The 18,340-nt window shown below is 41.4% G+C and overlaps 1 protein-coding gene across 3 annotated transcripts in view; it reads left to right on the top strand.

The window, feature by feature from the left end:
• LOC114572744 (uncharacterized) overlaps window positions 1–17,753 on the top strand; it is a 41,851-nt gene extending 24,098 nt beyond the window's left edge. For all 3 annotated transcript variants that reach the window (XM_028604476.1, XM_028604478.1, XM_028604477.1), the window contains 8 exons: window positions 466–1,944; window positions 4,094–4,216; window positions 4,331–4,459; window positions 5,951–6,143; window positions 8,969–9,093; window positions 13,159–13,349; window positions 14,225–14,358; window positions 16,139–17,753. In XM_028604476.1, the coding sequence (XP_028460277.1) occupies window positions 466–1,944; window positions 4,094–4,216; window positions 4,331–4,459; window positions 5,951–6,143; window positions 8,969–9,093; window positions 13,159–13,349; window positions 14,225–14,358; window positions 16,139–16,371 (2,607 nt within the window). In that variant the 3' untranslated portion in view covers window positions 16,372–17,753. The remainder of the gene's footprint in view (window positions 1–465; window positions 1,945–4,093; window positions 4,217–4,330; window positions 4,460–5,950; window positions 6,144–8,968; window positions 9,094–13,158; window positions 13,350–14,224; window positions 14,359–16,138) is intronic.
• The last annotated feature ends 587 nt before the right edge of the window (window positions 17,754–18,340 follow it).

Raw genomic sequence — 18,340 nt, 5'->3', positions numbered from 1 at the left:
ATTTAATTTTTTAAATCAGATTTCACTGAAAAAAAAATGATCACTGGTAGCCAAAATGAATGAATAAATGTTTTTACATTTACCATTAAAGAAATGTACAGCCATAAAGTACACACCAGATGGTATTTGTACATACTGTATGCGATGCCTTTTTTTTTTTTTTTTTTTTTTTTTAACATGGTGCCTTTTTATAGTTACTTTGTTTGAGGACAATGTTTAAGACTTAATTAAATGAGTAATTAAATATTACTCATCACTGTTGACTAAGGTGATGGTAGGGTAGTCTGATTTATACAATGGGATTCCTGTTGGTTTCTCTCCAGTATGTGTACCTGTGCAGCTTGTTTGTCGGCCACTGTGACCACAGAAGAAATGTCTACCTTCATTGAACTACAGTTGATACACCAAGTGTAAACCTGCAGTGTTTGTTAAGCGTGCTTTATCTGCTTATGTTCATTTTTACAGATGTCCTCTAGTGAGCTGGCTGAAGCCGGCGTTCTCGGCCTCGAGGATTACCTTGACCCTGCAGAATCTGACAACCTCAGTGAGCCCAGGTCAACTGGATCTGCGAGTGAACCTAAGGCTTCTGAAGATGACGGGCACTGCGCTGAAGCTGCCACAGGAGCAGAAACGGTAGCGTTTCACAGCTGGCCGGACCTGCTGACGGAGCTTAGAAAAGTCCATGTCCTGGATGAACTGATCGTGGAGGAGAACCTGAAGATCCACCAGCTCCGACGCTGCGAAGAAAACCCCGAAGAAGCGCTCTCTGTGAGCAAACCTCCGGATACGAACGGACCGTCGAGTATGAGCAAAGAGAGGGAGGCTTTTCGGTTACAACTGGAGAAGGAGAAAAGGGAGGTGGAGAAGCTTGAGGAGAGTTTGAACAAAGAGCGTAAAGTGAAGAAGCACAAGGACGCAGCTAGAAAGGTTGTAAAATGTTCAATAATGGAGAAGGCTAGAAGTGAGAATAAGAAGGACCAAGCCCTCTGTGATGAGCTTTTATCAGGTAGTCATAACAGATCACAGAGAACACACTCAACATCTTTGGTCCTGAATGATTCTCAGGCTCAGGATACTTGTAAAACTGAACATATAAAAGTATTGGGTCCTGATACCAAAGAGGCTACGCCGCAAGACTTGGTTCAACTTCCAGATTCCCAATGTCAAGGTGATTGCTCTGGAGCTGAGCCATCAGTGTTGAATAGAGCTACCTTTAATATTGCCTCTGATTTAAAGGATCCTTCTGAAGAGTTGGGGATCCAACCTCAGGGATGCATCCATGGGAAACAATTGGACGAATCTGGTGAAAATGCTTCTTCTTTAACCTCTGAAATGAGGCCAGAAGACGGAGTCTTTGACCCAGGCAGAAAATTGCACCTTCCTCCTGCGCTCAAGCCAAGAAAGGCTTCGCTTCCTGTGAATGACAACCTCGCTGAACACAAGTCTCCTGATGCCGCAGAGCTGCAGGATCCAGCTTGGCCCTCAGTTGCTCAAGATCCGGGTTTTGTGCAACATGATCTTGAAGATAAACCACTTGACGCGCTGCCAGAGAATGTGAATGCAGCCGTCAGTCACACCTTGGATGTCAATCCAAATGTGAAGGAACGCAGCAGCAGCAGCAACAACAACAACCATGCACTTACCGAGAAATACAATGAAATAAGCACTAAAGATGAAGATGATACACCTGTGGTAGCTGCTGGTTTGCTACAGACACATTTAGACCCGGCAAAGGGATTCCAGACTGAATCTCCTGCAGATGAGCACCCACATCAGCAGGCAGCACCCAAGCCGTGTCCTGACCAGCCTCTGGAGTTTGACCCCGGGGGCACAGATGAGCAGAATGAAGACTTGCCTGATGGTGTTCAGAGCTCTGAGGCCATGAGGATATCCGGCTCTGGGTCACCTGGGATTCAGGCCCAGCTTAACATCAACATGAGAGAGGTACACTCTACTGTAGAACCATGGGGCGGAGGGGGAGGTGGTGTGCTGGCGCTTTCAATGTTGTAGTTTAGCTTAGCATAAAGACTGTAAGCAGAGGGAAACAGCTAGCCTGGCTCTTTCTAATTTTCAAATACACCTACCAACACCTTCTAATCTCAAGGACTACATTTACGTGCACATAATATTCCAGGTTTTCCCCTGTTCCGAAAAAGATGATATTCCGACTAAGCTGTTTACATGGCTAATGAACGTGAATATTTCACTAATGTTCCCGTTCATGTAGCACATGTGTAGTACATGTAGCCATGCAAAATATGATTTTTTTTTTTTTTTTTTTGTTTTTTTTTTTTCTCTCAAAGTTTAGCAGTGGATTTGTTGGACTGTGCGAACACAGCATCCCTCTTTCATTCCTTCAACCAGTTTCTTGAAAAGGTCGGCGTAGCACAGTGTGCGCATGTCCAAAAACCTGTTGATATCCAAGTCTTTGATAATGTTTTATAGTAGCGGTTTCTCGTTCTTATCGGTTCTGCAGCCTGGCAAACTGTTGGCTGGTTGGTTTGTGTACAACAACCCTAGCGACGCACAGAGCTGACCATAAGCCGTAAACAGGCAAAGAGGCCGTAAACTGGGCGTAAACTGCGGTTTAAAAACCCAGATTGAATGCGCTGTATACATGTCCAAAGAATGCCTCTAAAACCTGAATAATACCAAAATATCCCACGTCTTAATCGGAAAATACTACATTCGGAAAAAGGCCTTATTTGGAATATCGATATGCCGTTTACATAACCTGTATCAAATTTGGAATATTGTCATTTTCGGAATAATGGAATATTGGTGTGCATGTAAATTGAAACTCTCAAACAGAAATGGAATTAAGGCAATTTGTAGTTTAAGGCTTGCTAGACCCATTTCTTGTCTCTGGCCACAGCACAGGTTGCCACATAGTCAGTGAACACATGTTTGGGTTTTTCACTCTGCACAGCCATAGAGGTTACCAAACCTGGCAGTCTTACTGTGATGTAGGGCTGCAATTAAGGATTATTGATTGATCTGATTATTTTCTAGATTAGTCGTTTGATCTATAAAAAGGTCAGAAAATGGTGAAAAATGTTTTCTAAAGCCGAAGAGGATGTCCTCAAATGTCCACAACTCAAAGATATGCAGTTCACTATCGTAGAGGAGTGAAGAAACCAGAAAATATTCACATATAAGAAGCTGGAATCAGAGAATGTTAAATAACAAACCAATGAATCACTTGTCAAAGTAGTGGACAACTAATCGATTTAATCTTTGCAGCTTTACTGTGATGCAGGGATGCACTGAATCCAGGATTCGGCTTCGGATTCGGCCGAATATTGGGCTTTTTGACGGGGTTCGGTTTCTGCCAAACCGTAGAATTTTTTTTCCACCGAACCCTACGCTGGTCGACGTAATGACGGCACCGTTGATTACGGGAAGGTGTTTACCTAGGTGGAGCGTTCAATGCAGTAGGCTGTGAGAAAGTGAATATGGAGTCCAGCTACATGTTCAATCTCTCTCAATTTGTCTCGTGGTGGCGAGGACCCTAAACAATACACAACATGGCCGCTGTTAAAACATTTGGTATGAAACATCCAAAAGAATAGTTGTTGAGTTGTGCAACGTTGTTTACTTCATTAATGTGTTTACTGTGTTAGAGGACTGAGGATGGGAGTGGTATTCGGTTTCAGATTCGGCAGACTCTTAACCAGTGGATTCGGTGTTCGGCTGAACTCCAAAAATCTGGATTCGGTGCATCCCTACTGTGATGACAAAAAAGTTTGAGATTCCGCAGCAGACTGCTGCCAAGAAGCACTTCCAGTGTGCAACTCCCTTTTTAAAACCACAAATTGACAGTAATTTCATTTCTGCATGTCTAAGGGTTAAGCAAATGAGATGTTGATTAGACACACAGAGCCAGGCTAGCTGTTTGCTTGCTCAGTATTTATGCTAGGCTAACCACATCCTGAGTCCTGACTGAGTTAACTCATGACAAGTTGACCCAGTCATGGGCCTGTTAAAACCAGATTGTGTGTGTGTGAAGGAGAGTTGCCTAACATGGGGAGGCATCCCCAGCATTATTGTTCATTTGATTCAAATGGATTTATTTGTCTCGATGTGATTGCAGATGACAGATTTCAAGACCCCTATAGTACTGGATACGGGCTCTGGTTTGATGAAAGCTGGATTTGCAGATCAAGACCTCCCAAACGTTATATTCCCAACAATTATCGGGATGCCAAAATACGAGGTACTGGGATATACTTAATGTATGACTTAATGTGCTCTGCAAAAAAATGCATTATAATAGTGATGTGGCCTTGCTTCTAGTCAGCCTTTCTGATTTTAGCTTTGTCTTTGTCAGGAAATAATGAATGGTAACCTTGAAAGGGAGACCTACATTGGACATGAGGCTCAACACATGAGAGGGGTCCTGGCTCTGAAGCATCCCATAAAGAATGGGATCATTCGTAACTGGGACGAAATGGAAAAGGTAAGTAGGAACGCATATGCCTCATATGTGAGGTCACTGGCTGTTTTTGCACTAGTGTTTTTGTGAAAAAGGATCCTTGGTTTTTTTTCTTTTTTTTTTTTTTTTTTTTCAAGATATTTAGTATGTGTGGGTAAGTTCCAGTAAATCTGGTATGTTTTGATATCAGGGTATTGTGGTGCTCATGAATGGCATTTTACCAGATTTTTCTTTTTTGTTATAATGCAGGAATAGTCAGGTATTTTTTTACTGATCCTTCCCATGAGGTATTAACTTGTGTCCTAATTCCATACGTTGTGTGTTCATGCAGGAAAAATGACAAAACTAAGTATACATTCCAAAGTCATGCATTGTGAATGGTGGTCTGACAGCTCCAGAAAGATCCAAGCATTCCATCCTTAGCCAGATTAGCTTTAGTTTTCTCTAATTGGCATTTCAAAGTTGCCGTTTGACATTCATCGGTGCATGTACAGTATAATTTCCTGTTGGCACAATAGGGTTACAAAGACCATATACTATGACAATTAAATAGTGATACATTATACTATAAGATGATTATACAATATGCTCCTGCATCAAGGCATTAGATCTACAGGTTTTATTGTGAATAGCAACTTATTGCCCCCAAACCGTTACACTGAAACAGTGTACTGAATACTTCATCCACCGCTGCTCATGTGTCCATCTAACACAATCAGTTACTCACAACATGGAACGCAACTGAAATATGATTTGACTATTTTATCACTGTGCTTTTCCAACATTTAAATGAATTTTTTTTTTTTATTTTTAGAAATATATATTTCAAAATACAGGCGCATTTCAAGGATGATGTGTATCGATATTTTCACTTTGCATCGAAGATATTGAATTGATCCAGATCGATTTATCGCTAAACCCCTACTATACGAAATATTATCAGAAATGTCATTGTGCATTCTAGTGATTATGACCGGAGCCATCCGATATCCTGGCCCAGGGATAGCAGGGGATGGATTTAAAAGTGCATCTGTAAAGAAAGGAGTATTAGTGAAACAAGGGGTATCTTACAATAAAGTGTAAATAAAAACAAAAAAGCTGCTGTGAAATGCAGTTTATAATTGCACCGAAACATACAATTGTAAACCGTAAAAATTATGAAAAATGGGCTTTCTTTGGCTCTCTGGATGTGATGGCGTTGTAATGTTGACTCCAACTATGCTTGTTTTTGCATCAGTCTCTGCCAATGTAATTTCCATATTTAGACAATGGCGAGAAAATAACCCTGCTAAATCTACACAAGATAATTTTGATCCACTACAGAAATAGTCGTGAGAACTATTGCTCAGAAAAAAAGTCATGCAAACTCCTGCAAGCTAGAGTACACTTACCAAACTCTTCAGTGCTGACAGACTAAAGAATCTGTATGGACAAATAATATAACTCATTGGACCGCAAATGCGCTAATTACCTTGACTTAATTCTAAACTCGACTGTTTGTTTTTTGGGTTTTAGATTTGGCATCACACGTTCCAGCAGCTGTGTGTGGATCCAGACGATCACCCTGTTCTGCTGACCGAGGCAGCCATGAACCCCTTGGCGAACCGCCAGCGCATGGTGGAGATCATGTTTGAGTGTTTCAATGTTCCCTTCACCTACGTGGCCATGCAGGCAGTGCTGGCTCTTTACGCAGCAGGGAGAACCACTGGTAACTTGGCTAAATATTGTATTTTTTTGTTGTAGTCATTTTTAAAACGACATCAATTTAAAAAAGATGGACCGAAAACTACAATAGACTTAAACTTCTCTTTCATTGATCCTTTTGGGATGACTCCCGCAAGGAAATTAGATTTCCAGCAGCAGATTTTAGCATCTTACAAAACACTCTTTAAATAGAAAAAAGATAGGAAAAAAATACAGTATAAGAATAACACTTTTAGCTAAATATTTTTACAAAAAATAAACAAAACGTAAACAACAAACTACAGATAAATAAAGATAGATATATAGGACTGTGTATGGTATTGTGTTATTATACAGTTAATAAATATCAAATCAAGACAATATAATGAAACGATAACCAAATAGACAAACTATTAACCAAATAAACATAAGTATAAATGAAAACCCCATATCATTGTTTTTTAATGCATTTTACCTGTGCATTGTGTTGGATAGATTTGTGTGGATGAATACTTAGTCATACATTGGTAATGTGTTCTTTCATTATAAGGACAATGGGCCTCATTCACCAATATCTTAAGTAGGGTTAGGTACCGGTTCCGACGTAAACTGTAGTAACGAGACCGAATAATAACGAAACTTTCGGTGCCTCATTTCGTTTTTTTCCAGAAGCGTCGCTGCGCGGGACGCTACGTTACCGTTAGCTCGTAGCTGGATTAACACAATGGTTAAAATGCTGACCGCTTACGTTAAGCGGTGTAAAGTGTTGGAGTGTTAGAATCCTCTACAGGGAAATACAGTAAAGTATTTCCCTGTAGCGGATTCCAACACTGGGACGTAACCGTTCACTTGAAACTCGCCAGCTTTGTGGTGTATTTTAAGTTATTGTAAAATACCCTTTTCCCCATCTGGTGCTTGTTTTTGTAGTTTACCAGCAATTTACTGGTGAAATAAGTCATTGTTATAAGTTATTATTGTTAAATTATTAATCAATCATTTAATTATGACCATATGGCCTTAGCAATAAACAAGCCGTTCTTTAATGTTTCCAACTGTCGTTTTGTACTCCCTTTTTTTTTATTTTATATTATATACATTATAAATGTATATTTCGGTTCAGGCACCAGTACCCTTTTTAAAAGTATCGTTTTAGCACCGCTATCGGAAAAACCCCAAACGATACCAACCCTATTCCTAAGTTTTCTCTTAAAGGAATACGCTGACTTATTGGGACTTTAGCTTATTCACCGTAACCCCAAGCGTTTAGATAAGTCCATACATACCCTTCTCATCTCTGTACGTGCTGTAATGCTGTTAGCCTAGCACAGAACATGCAGGTGAATGGTTCCAGTAATCCTACTGCTCCGAATTGTGACAAAATAACATAACAATAACATGTTCCTATTTACAAAAAAACAGGTAACATGAGACACAGCCGTCTTCTAACCACAAACAAACCGGGAACAATATTCTCAGACAGGCTTGCTGCAAAGCAAATCACTCCGCCCAAGTACTATATTCTTCCGCCTGAGAATATAGTTCCCGGTTTGTTTAGGGTTAGAAGACGGCTGTGTCTCATGTTACGTTGTTTTTTGTACACGCTGTGACTCTACAAATGTAACAACATGTAAATAGGAACATGTTGGCATTATTTTGTCCCTTATTCGGAGCAGTAAGATTGCTGGAACCATTCACCTGCATTTTCTGTGCTGGCCTGATGCCGCTGGAGCCGCTGCAGACAGCATTACAGCACGCACGGAGTTGAGAAGGGTATGTATCGACTTGTCTAACTCTGGGGGTTACGTTGAATAAGCTAAATTCCCAATAAGTCGGCATGTTCCTTTTTAAATATGTTCTTAAAGTCCCTAAGAAAAGTCTATCTGATTCATGACGTGTTCTTCAACAGCAGAATTGTTCGCAGGTGTGTTCTTAGAATGATGAATCCCAATGTCTTCGTAAATTGAAAGCGCGTGCCCATTGCTCCTATTTAGCATAGGTAAACAACCCGTTTAATTCCCATAAAAGGGCATGAGCTGGCAGGGCCGTGTCACGTGCACACTTGGAGAAATGTCAAAGACCTGGTAAAGGCGGTGGAGGCCTCGACTCCAAAAGAAAGGAAAAACTTTAGCAATTCTGAAGTGGAGGTACTGCTGCAAGAAGTTAATAAAAAAAATGAGACATCATATTTAGTAGCGTTTGATCTGAAATCTACACAAACATAGAAGATACTCTTGGCGTATATAGCGTGATCAATCACTTGTTATTGGATGGCAGGGTTCCCCGTTAACATAATTGATGTGAATTGAAGGCAAAGCAAGGAAAGTTTATTTACAGTATATAGGCCTAGCACAATTGATACGCAATGGCAATTAAAAATGCTTTACAAATGAGCAGGAGTGTTTTTTATTAAAACAAATGTATACTTGTATGTAAAATAATGAAAATAATTGGTTACAAAATGGAGAGAATTGTTACATTTTAAATTAGAACGGACGAAAACAGTATCTACTTGTTTTGCGCAAACATGTCCGCTCAAAATTTTGCGCAAGAGTGCTCTTGAGTGTATGTAGATTCTGTTCTTACCGAACAACAAATCCCAAATAAGAAAACCTTGGTGAATGCAAGAATCTTCATGAAAACTGCATAAGTGGGGTTTAAGAACACATTTGTTCTTAACGTTTGATGAATGAGGCCCAATGTCTTGGACATGCATCTCTCTCATTTTGGCGTGATTTTAAACTGCTGTTTTAAAGCCATAGTTTCCTTCTTAGTTCAAAACGAAAATGTGAGACTGTTTTTTTTTTTTTTTTTTTTTTTTTTTTTTTGTTTAAATGCTTCTTTTTGTTGTAGGTGTGGTGTTTGACTCTGGAGACGGAGTGAGCCACAGTGTGCCTGTGTTTGAGGGATACAGTCTACCTCATGCAGTGCAGCGCTTCCCTCTGGCTGGTGTTGATGTTACAATGCATCTCAAAAAGGTATTCACTTGCTTTTTGGTTCATAATACAGTTTAAAGGCAGTGATGTTGATGGATAACAATTCCAATCTGACATTTGGGTGATAACATGGGGACGTTTTTAAAAAAAAAAAAAAAAAAATCATCAATCAAAGATCATTCCGGTAAATATTTAGCCACTGTTGCACAGGGGCGTCTCCACGGTCGGGGGACATCTGGGCCTTGGACCAGACTGTCTAGGGTCGTGCTTTGTGACTAAATATTGCAATCACGATAACAACAAGAACTGTTACGGTTACTTGAGTACAATAAAACAGCCTTCGCCTCCTTTTCACAATTATGTTAACAATGTACGAGTAATTTATCCTGGCCTAGTCTATATTATATCCACGCCGTTCCACTTCCGGGATTGCTCTGGTGCGGCAGGAAATTCTGCCGGATTCACCTCTTTTCGCCGATGTCCGTGTCCTTCCGCTTTCTTTGTGTTGACATTCTAAACTCCGGTGGATTTCTGAGGACTATGGTTAACTGCTCCTCAGATCTCTGCAGGGTAAATCCAGTCAGCTAGCTAGACTATCTGTCCAATCTGAGTTTTCTGTTGGACGACTAAAACAACCTTTGAACGTACACATGTTCCACCAAAACAAGTTCCTTCCTGAGACTATTTGGCAGCGGTTCCGTGACTATTGTGATTGGTTTAAAGAAATTCCAATAAACCAGAGCTTGTTTTTCTCCCATCCCGGAATGCTGTGTGGACTAGCCAGATCCTCCTCCGCAGCGCTGTGGAGGAAGGTCTGGCAGAGCGAGACTAATCCTGGCCTGATAATGTGACTGTATTACCTTATTTTAATTTAAGATAACATTACCTTAATACTTGCTTTATGACACCGTACACCCAATAATGCAAGAAGCGAAATCGGTTACAATCAAAGCGGCTAACAATGAGCCAGATTTACTGAGAACAGGCTTTTCGGCAATGCAGGGGGAGACGGACAGAGCAGGTGCAGCAGAGTGGAGCAGGTGGAGATGTTGTGTTGATATACAGTAGATGTTAATACTGAGGTGGCGTCAATGCAGCCAATCACAGCACTTAAATGACTGCAGACTGAACTCTTCTTTGTTTTGTTATTCTACAGTACATTGACAAATGTAATGAACACAAACATGCATCCACCGTTCTTACAGGAATCAGATATTGTAAACATTAACAGCCTAATTGCTATCATTTTTGTTTCTAGTCAGATTTCGGTTCTATAAAAGTCTGTTTCATGCTGTGGCACTTGTAAATCTCATCGGTTACATTTACACTATAGGAATCGCTGGAATGACAAGGCAGGTCATTTCTCTTTGGCTGCACACCTTTTTGTAGCCGTTTATTCACACACCAAAATCAACAGCTGCTCATCGCATTCATCTTAACCCCTCATAATGGCGCTCTGTTACCATAGTTACTGATGCCTTCTCAGATAGAGCGTGAGGCCAGTATGATCGCACTAGCCCCAATAACCCACCATACACTATAAACATGTTTCAGTGAATTGGATGGCTGGATGGATTGATGGATGGAGTTGAAGGTGGATGAGGGGCTGGGGTGAAATGTTGGTGTTAAGTTTTGGACATACTGTAGCCTGTGGAACATACACCTCTCACTCACACGCACATCCATCCATCTTTGTCTGCTTATCCAAGGTCGGGTCGCGGGGGCAGCAGCTCCAGCAGTGGACCCCAAACTTCCCTTTTCCGAGACACATTAACCAGCTCTCACTAGGGGATCCCGAGGTGTTCCCAGGCCAGGGTGGAGATATCAGCCCTCCACCTAGTCCTGGGTCTTCCCCGAGGCCTCCTCCCAGCTGGACGTGCCTGGAGGCAGCTAAGGGGCATCCTTACCAGATGCCCGAACCACCTCAACGGTCTCCTTTCAACAGAAAGGAGCAGTGGCTCTACTCCGAGTTACTCACGGATGATTGTGTTCTCACCCTATCTCTAACCGGGGATTTCCACCAGATGCGTAACTGCTGCGGACCGACTCGGCTGTGTGCTCCGCGCTCCGCCGTCCGTCAATACCTACCAAGTCCAGATATGTTGCGGAACCATTGACATATATATAATGGTCCAACAGACCCCGTTGCTCTGGACGGAGACCAGTGAAGGCTTTTAGAAGCACTTTTCCGGTGATGGCCAGCTTTACTGCGCAGCCTCCAACTGAGAGAGAAAGCGTAAATGTGACGTGAGCAACGTGTCTGAAAGTTGGAAGTCTTCTGGTAGCTGTGCCAAGAGAAATCTCAATCATTCCCAATCTTACTACGGAGAGCGTAGGTATATGTAAGGAGATAACATAGACACAGGCTAATTACTGATCACTAACATGCTAGTTAACATTAGTAATTAAACCTAAACAGCTAATGGAAGTCCAAACTGCCTGCGAGCTTCTCCTGTACTATACGGTAATGCCTCTACTGTGCGACAGTAAGTCACTTGGTTATGACACAATCGTTAGCCTATTTTTATAAAAGCGTCTGCTACGGAGCCATAACGTGAGGTACAAGGTAATGGAGCCTTTTATACGTTATTGTGTTTCTTTAGAACTAAACAACGGACAAATAGTCTTTAAACGCTTCGGATGTAAAGTTATTTGTGTGTCAAGTGACGTAAAAAAATAATGGCGGTCAGCGGAATGCTAACAGGAGGTGATGGCGAGTTAGCAACAAAATGGCGCCATGATGGCTCGAGTTCTGAAGCGAAGCTTACCCCCTTGTGCGGAACGGCTGCGGCCATGACTGACAGCTGTAGTAACGAGGACCCACAAGTTCTCGCGAATTCACGTAGAATATAACTACAAAACCAACCACAGTTAGTTTCCATCCAGAGGAGTAGAGGGGAAACAGCTCTGTGCTGTTTTCAAGGTGAAGTGCAGGGGAATATGATCCGCCGTGAGCACGGTGTATTTTATATTGAAAATTAACCGGATATTTATTTAGTTTCTGTGCTCGACTTCCTGTCCCACACTATCTGCCGTGTGCTGAATTGCTGCGGAGCTCTCCGGCGTCCGGCAAAAATAGAAGCTCTGCGTATCTGCTCCGGAGGGCTGCGGACCGCCGGAGCTGGGACGCAGTCGGAGCGCAGCCGTTACGCAGCCAGTGGATATACACACATTGACTTTAATGGAAACCTAATGACTCCGCCGAATACAGTCACACTTTACACTATTTGACGTTAGCCGTTTACTCCAGCTGCTAGCTAACGGTAGGCTAACGTTACCTGCTGCCAAGTGTAGCGTTAACTAACATCACGCAAAGCGATGCTTCTGTTCCCTCTAACGTCCGTTTCGGAGCATCAGAGAGAACCGCAGGCATTTAAGTGGCATGAGGCCCCCGAAATGAGGCCCCGAAATCCGCGTTGCTATTCGGTCCGGTACCGGAGCCATATTAGCACCGCGTTTGGTACCCAACCCTAGACGCCAGCCACCCTCCTGAGGAAACCCATTTTGGCTGCTTGTACCCTGGATCTGGTTCTTTCGGTCATGACCCAGCCTTCATGACCAATGGGAGGGTAGGAACCAAAACTGACCGGTAGACTGAGAAAGTTACCTTCTGGCTCTGTTTTCGTCACAACGGTGTGATAACCTGAATGAAATGCCGACGCCCCCGCTGCGCCGATTCTCCAACCAATCTCCTGCCACACACACACACACTCACTCACACACTCACACACTCACTCACTCACTCACTCACTCACTCACAAGAAATACATATACTAGAAATAATAAATGGGATAAAAAATGAGATAAAAATTAATTTTGATGGCAAAGATTAAAAATGCCAGAATAACTACTGAAAAAAATATACTTGGGGATGAAAGAATGTATAGTGTAGAATAAAGTGTGTGTGTGTGTGTGTGTGAGATAATGTGATTATTGTTGTATATTAAATATGAATTCTGTCCATGCAAGATCCCCTCTAACACCTCCTTTTTCAGAGGTGGCGAATATCCCCCAAAAAACTGACCGTCACAAATAGCGTGACCTTAGTAAACTCAGCGGAATACATCAGTCCCTCAATCGACTGTTGTGGTGTGCCTGTGCTGACAGCTTATGCAGGAACAAGGGGTGTGCATGCGCACCACGGCGGAGATGGAGATAGTGAGGGAGATGAAGGAGAAGTGCTGCTTCGTGGCTGTCGACCACAAAGCCGAGCTGAGTCCTGGGGGGGCGTCCTGCAGAGAGATGCATTACACCATGCCAGACGGGCAGATTGTCACACTCTGCACGGAGAGGTTCAGGTAACTGCCCGCACAACACGTCCTGCTTCAGATGGACACTCCAGTCACACACAGGGGTCCTAAAGGAAATCACATATTTTTTAATGATGGGGAAATGACTAGCTAAATGTAGAACATGCTAAACAAAAAGAGGCAACCGTACAGTCAAACTAAAATCTTGTTGATGATCGGAAGCTTTATTTCTTTTCCGTCTATCAATATGACACAACCTTGTACTAAAGCCACATCAGGTCAACCTTTTAATTTGTCCAGTACTTTAGTTAACTACCAAACACCTGCGAAACTAAGCTTCCCATTAGCCTCAGCTAATGTCTTAAAGGTGCACTGCCACACAAAAACGTTTTTACTTGCATTTTTTGAAATATGTTAGGGCCATGTGTGTTTGTTATGTCGAATGTGAAAATGAACTGCTACCTCCTCTGTCAGCTCTAGCTACTGAAAAGAAATAAGCAGAGAAATTAGGCCAGTTAGAAAAGCTGGTCAGTCTGACGTGGGTGTTGCCTGAGCTCATTACTATTCATGAGCTCGCCCAGTTGCGCTGTGTAAAGGATGCTGATAGCCAGGCCAATCGGAGTCAAGCAGCTTAGCTTGTTGAATATTAATGAGAACTGGCACAAATCGTTAAAATAAAATTAGTCACAGGAAACCAGTTTGGGGCTGAAATCAGGCTTAATTTGCACAGTGTCTGCCTGGCTTTAGTCTTGAAGAATTTTCAACTTCTGCGGTCCAGATAGCCTTGGGCTGCACATGTGAGACTGTTCCTCATTATATATTTTTTTAAATTTTTTTTTTTTTAGAGCAAACAACTCAGACAGGGCAGTTATCTCTTTTAACATAACACTCAAATGGGTCTACCACTTGCCTCGTTTATCCAGGGCCCCTGAGATTCTCTTTAAACCCGAGCTGATTGGACGGGACCATTACGGGATGCACGAGAGCGTCTTCAAGTCAATCCTCAGCTCTGACATTGACCTGCGACGCTGCTTCCTGGGAAATATCGTACTGTCAGGTAACAGTTGGTCTTTGTCAAGGTGTTACCCAACAATCTAAGGCAATTAGTCAAATGGGGGTACGCGTAACCCTAGGGGTACTTTGGAGTACTGCAGGTGGTATGTCGAGAATTTCGCAAAAAGCTTATTCAAAGTGACTATATGTAACTTTTTAATGTTTCTGAAGCTCTGTCATTTTTCATACAATGGTTTTAAATGACCTGTAACGGCAAACGAGACTCGCAGTGAAAAGAACGCTAGTTTTAATATAGTTTTTAGTAATGCCTCTGCCCGGGTCAGTTTTTTTTATTTTTTCCCCACAAAGTCCCAGAATGATTTGCGGCAGGTGGACGGCAATACAGTAACACATTCTGATGGGTCCCAGATTTCTTTGTAACACCGGTAAGCCTGTGTTGTTGTATCCAGCCAGCGGAGCCAGGTAAAGGGTAGCAGGAGATTTCTTTCTATAGGCTTTATTGTATTTTAATGTTATTTTAGTAGTGCTGTATTAATGTTAATGTTATTCTGCTGTAGTTATGGCTGATACTGGGGCAGAGCCTTCACAGAAAAGAAGGAAATTAAATAAAGAACTAAAAGGGAAAGACGGCAGTGAGAACGCGAGTCAATTTCGGTCGGGCTTTTAACAGATGGAGACAATTACAGGATTGTAAATGGTAAAAAAAAAAACGTCCCTGAATGGGCCCTCAAGTATGTTATGTGTACTGCATTCATAAAATAACTTCACAGTGTACGATGTGGTTGTACGTCCATAGCCAGCATTAAATTACATCCCCGTTCCATTTAGTGTAGACGTGTTATTCCTTTTAGTCCGCGTTTGTGTTTGCTTACTCTTTTCTTGTGTAATGTGTTCTTGGGTTTTAGGAAATGCATTATAAGTAAGTAACTAAGTTATTACGTCTTCTGTAACTTATTCTCTTGTTTTGAATGATTTTCTGTCTGAGCAAAATATTCATTGTGACTATATGACCGCCCTGTAACGCTAACTCACCAATACGGCACCGTAAAGAAAAGTCCTTTATGACAGCAGGTGTGGTAAAAACACTACCTCTTTTGTCCAAAGCGGCCGCTAGAATCAACACAAACTGAAAGTTACATATAGTCAGTTTAAAAATATGTCCTGGATAATTCCTTAAATAATTATACTATAATAATGACATAATTAAGTTATGGATTCTAAACCTTTGAAATGTAGGATTTAAAAGGGTTTTCATTATAAATCACTGCCCACACTGTATTGTACCTCCTTTTTTAATACGGACTTCTTTTATTTTATTTTTTTCTACCAAAAATGTTTTGCGCTTTTAAGGGCAGCACGGTGGCCTCACAGCAAGAAGGTTCTGGGTTCAAATCCAGGCCTTTCTGTGTGGAGTTTGCATGTTCTCCCCGTGTCTGCGTGGGTTTTCTCCGGGTTCTCCGGTTTCCCCCACCACTAAAAATATGTTCCCTAACTAGCTGATGTGTGGTGAGCGTTCTGGCGTCGTAAGGCGTTGTATGGCTGCCGTGCATCACCCAGGTGGGTGCTACACATTAGTGGTGTTAGAGAGCAGTCCCCACCCCCCTTCCCCCCAAATGCGCTTTGAGTGTCTATGATAAAGCGCTATATAAATGTAATAAAATAAATAAAAATTCAATTCAAACTTGTTTCTTGAAAAGAGCGTTTGAGAACCACTGATCCAAGGGCTCAACGATGCATAGCTTGCCATGCTTTGGTCATGATTTGGTCTTGTTCCAGTTAATGTGATGATCTTTACCGAATGAGTTTCTTATTTCCTGCTGAAGGTGGGAACACTCTGCTGCCTGGCCTGCCTGAGCGGCTCCAGGCTGAAATCAAAGCCCTGCTCCCCACCGCCATGGGTGAGAACGTTCGCGTCACCAGCCCAAAGGACAGAGACTTCTCAGTGTGGAGGGGCGGAGCAGTGCTAGCCAAGCTGGCCACCTTCAGCTCGGCTTGGATCAGTCTGGAGGAATACGAAGAGCACGGGCCACAGATCGTCTTCAGGAAGTGCTTCTGAGACGGGACCCCTGTAAGGCTTGCACACTGGAAACCTGTGTAATGCACCACTTATTTTAATTTCCACAAGTGCAATATAAATCCTGCTCTAATACAGTGCCATGGGTTGGGTTGAGCCATTATAAATCCTTTTGAATATTTGTCTTATGTCTTGGCTTTTCTGTGGAGTGAGTTTCACCCTCGTCATCAGTGTGGATCCTGAGTTGTGTGCTCTTAATAGACACCAGTGGGTTCCTGTTGACCTGCTGCCCGCTTTATGCCTCATCTACTGAGATCCACCAACATGGCATGGATGAAATAGGGTGTTTCTCATAAAATTTCTGTCCGTTTCTGTGTCTTAAGTTTTCCATTTTTGGGGAATGTATTTCTGTGTCTCAAGAATTTAAGCGCGATTATATTAATGTTTGTGGACAAGGGACTAGAATTGAAGCTGGCCTTTGATCGATGTCTGCCAACTTTGTTTCCAGGTTAAGCAATTGAGGGACATAAAGAGAACTCAATGTGCTGACTCCAGATATATAAATATAGTAATCTAATATCAAATTATGGTGTGTATGTATACCACAATTTTTTAAGTATACTTGGTATAAGAAATAATCTGTGTTAGACATGGTGAAAGTTGCATTTTATTTTGAAATTTGGATCAGTTCAGCTGTGCAGTGTTCACAACTTTTTTTTTTTTATAATGGCAGCGTGAAATTATCTTAATGATTGATTATTAGGGCCACTGTTAAGAAAAGAAATAGTTGGTGTCATAACATTCCAACTTTTTTCTCCAAGTCTTTACATATCATGTTTAAACTTTTTTCCTCGTAATTTTTTTGTCATAACATTACAATTTTCTTTTCAAAATATTTTTAGAATTTGCATTGTAAATTTGGACTTTTGGCCAAGAATTCTATTACAATTGTTTTTGTCATAACCTTTTATATGCAATAATGATGGCAGAATGTCAACTTTATTCTCCAAATTAAGCACTAAATGTGGAGACCAGCAATTTACCTTAAAGGAATGTGCAATGTTTTGACACTAAATGTATATGTTAGGACTAAGAAACTCTATTCTATCTGGAGTATTTTACAGAAGATAATTGTTTATGAATGTTGATTGCTGCAGTAATGTGAACTAGAGAGGAGAACTTGTGAATTTGTGGGACAAGTTTGCATTCTAGAAAGTAACTGTTATTTTCGCACATGTTGATCCTCCACTAAAGTCAACTTTTGGTTCGTGAAGCTCTGTATGGAGCTGGTAATGATGAAGTCCATGGAGAGTACAATATTACAGTATTGGTCTGGTAATGCCTATCACTTGATTTCCATCTGTTGAATAAGCAGAGGATGTTAAATGCTACTGTGCCACAGTGTTTGTGTATTGTCTAAAGTTGGTATTTTAACTATTGGAGTGTAGTGTATTACCTATAATTATTGTTTTCTCCAATTGTTGCGGTGTGGATTTTTAACACTTGCACAGTATTGTTGATTTCTGTGAAAGGTGTTCCGATGGTGCCAAAACTGCTGCATTGATCTCAATACCATGGATTCTGTAAAAAAAACAACAACAAAAAAACAACTCTTTGCCAACCCTGTATATTTATTTAATCTACTTTTTGAGTGTTCTTTCTTTTGCATGCAGTTATTTTTGCATGCAGTTATTTATGCTATTTGTTGCACTTTTTTTGCATGTCTTGTCTGCATGTTTTCTTGTTTTTGGTAAACTGTCTTTTAAAGTCATGGGGTTGTCATGTGACCTAAAGTCAAGCTCTAAGTGGAAATCGGCATGAAATGTGACTGGGAACTTCTGTATCTGTCCTAACATAAGACACCGACTGAACTGCAGTCCTACTGGCTGTAGTTTGAACAGGCTGGTTTTTTTTTTTTTTTTTTTTTTTTTTGTCGGTCTGTTTCCTCCTACTCTAAATGTACTGTAACAGTCTGGACTGAGTGTAGCAATTTTTCACTTATTATGTATGT

Source organism: Perca flavescens, chromosome 18 (assembly GCF_004354835.1).
Source record: "Perca flavescens isolate YP-PL-M2 chromosome 18, PFLA_1.0, whole genome shotgun sequence".
Classification (NCBI taxonomy): domain Eukaryota; kingdom Metazoa; phylum Chordata; class Actinopteri; order Perciformes; family Percidae; genus Perca; species Perca flavescens.
The sequence above is the reverse complement of the archived record's forward strand: the minus strand, read 5'-3'. Positions and strand labels throughout refer to the sequence as shown.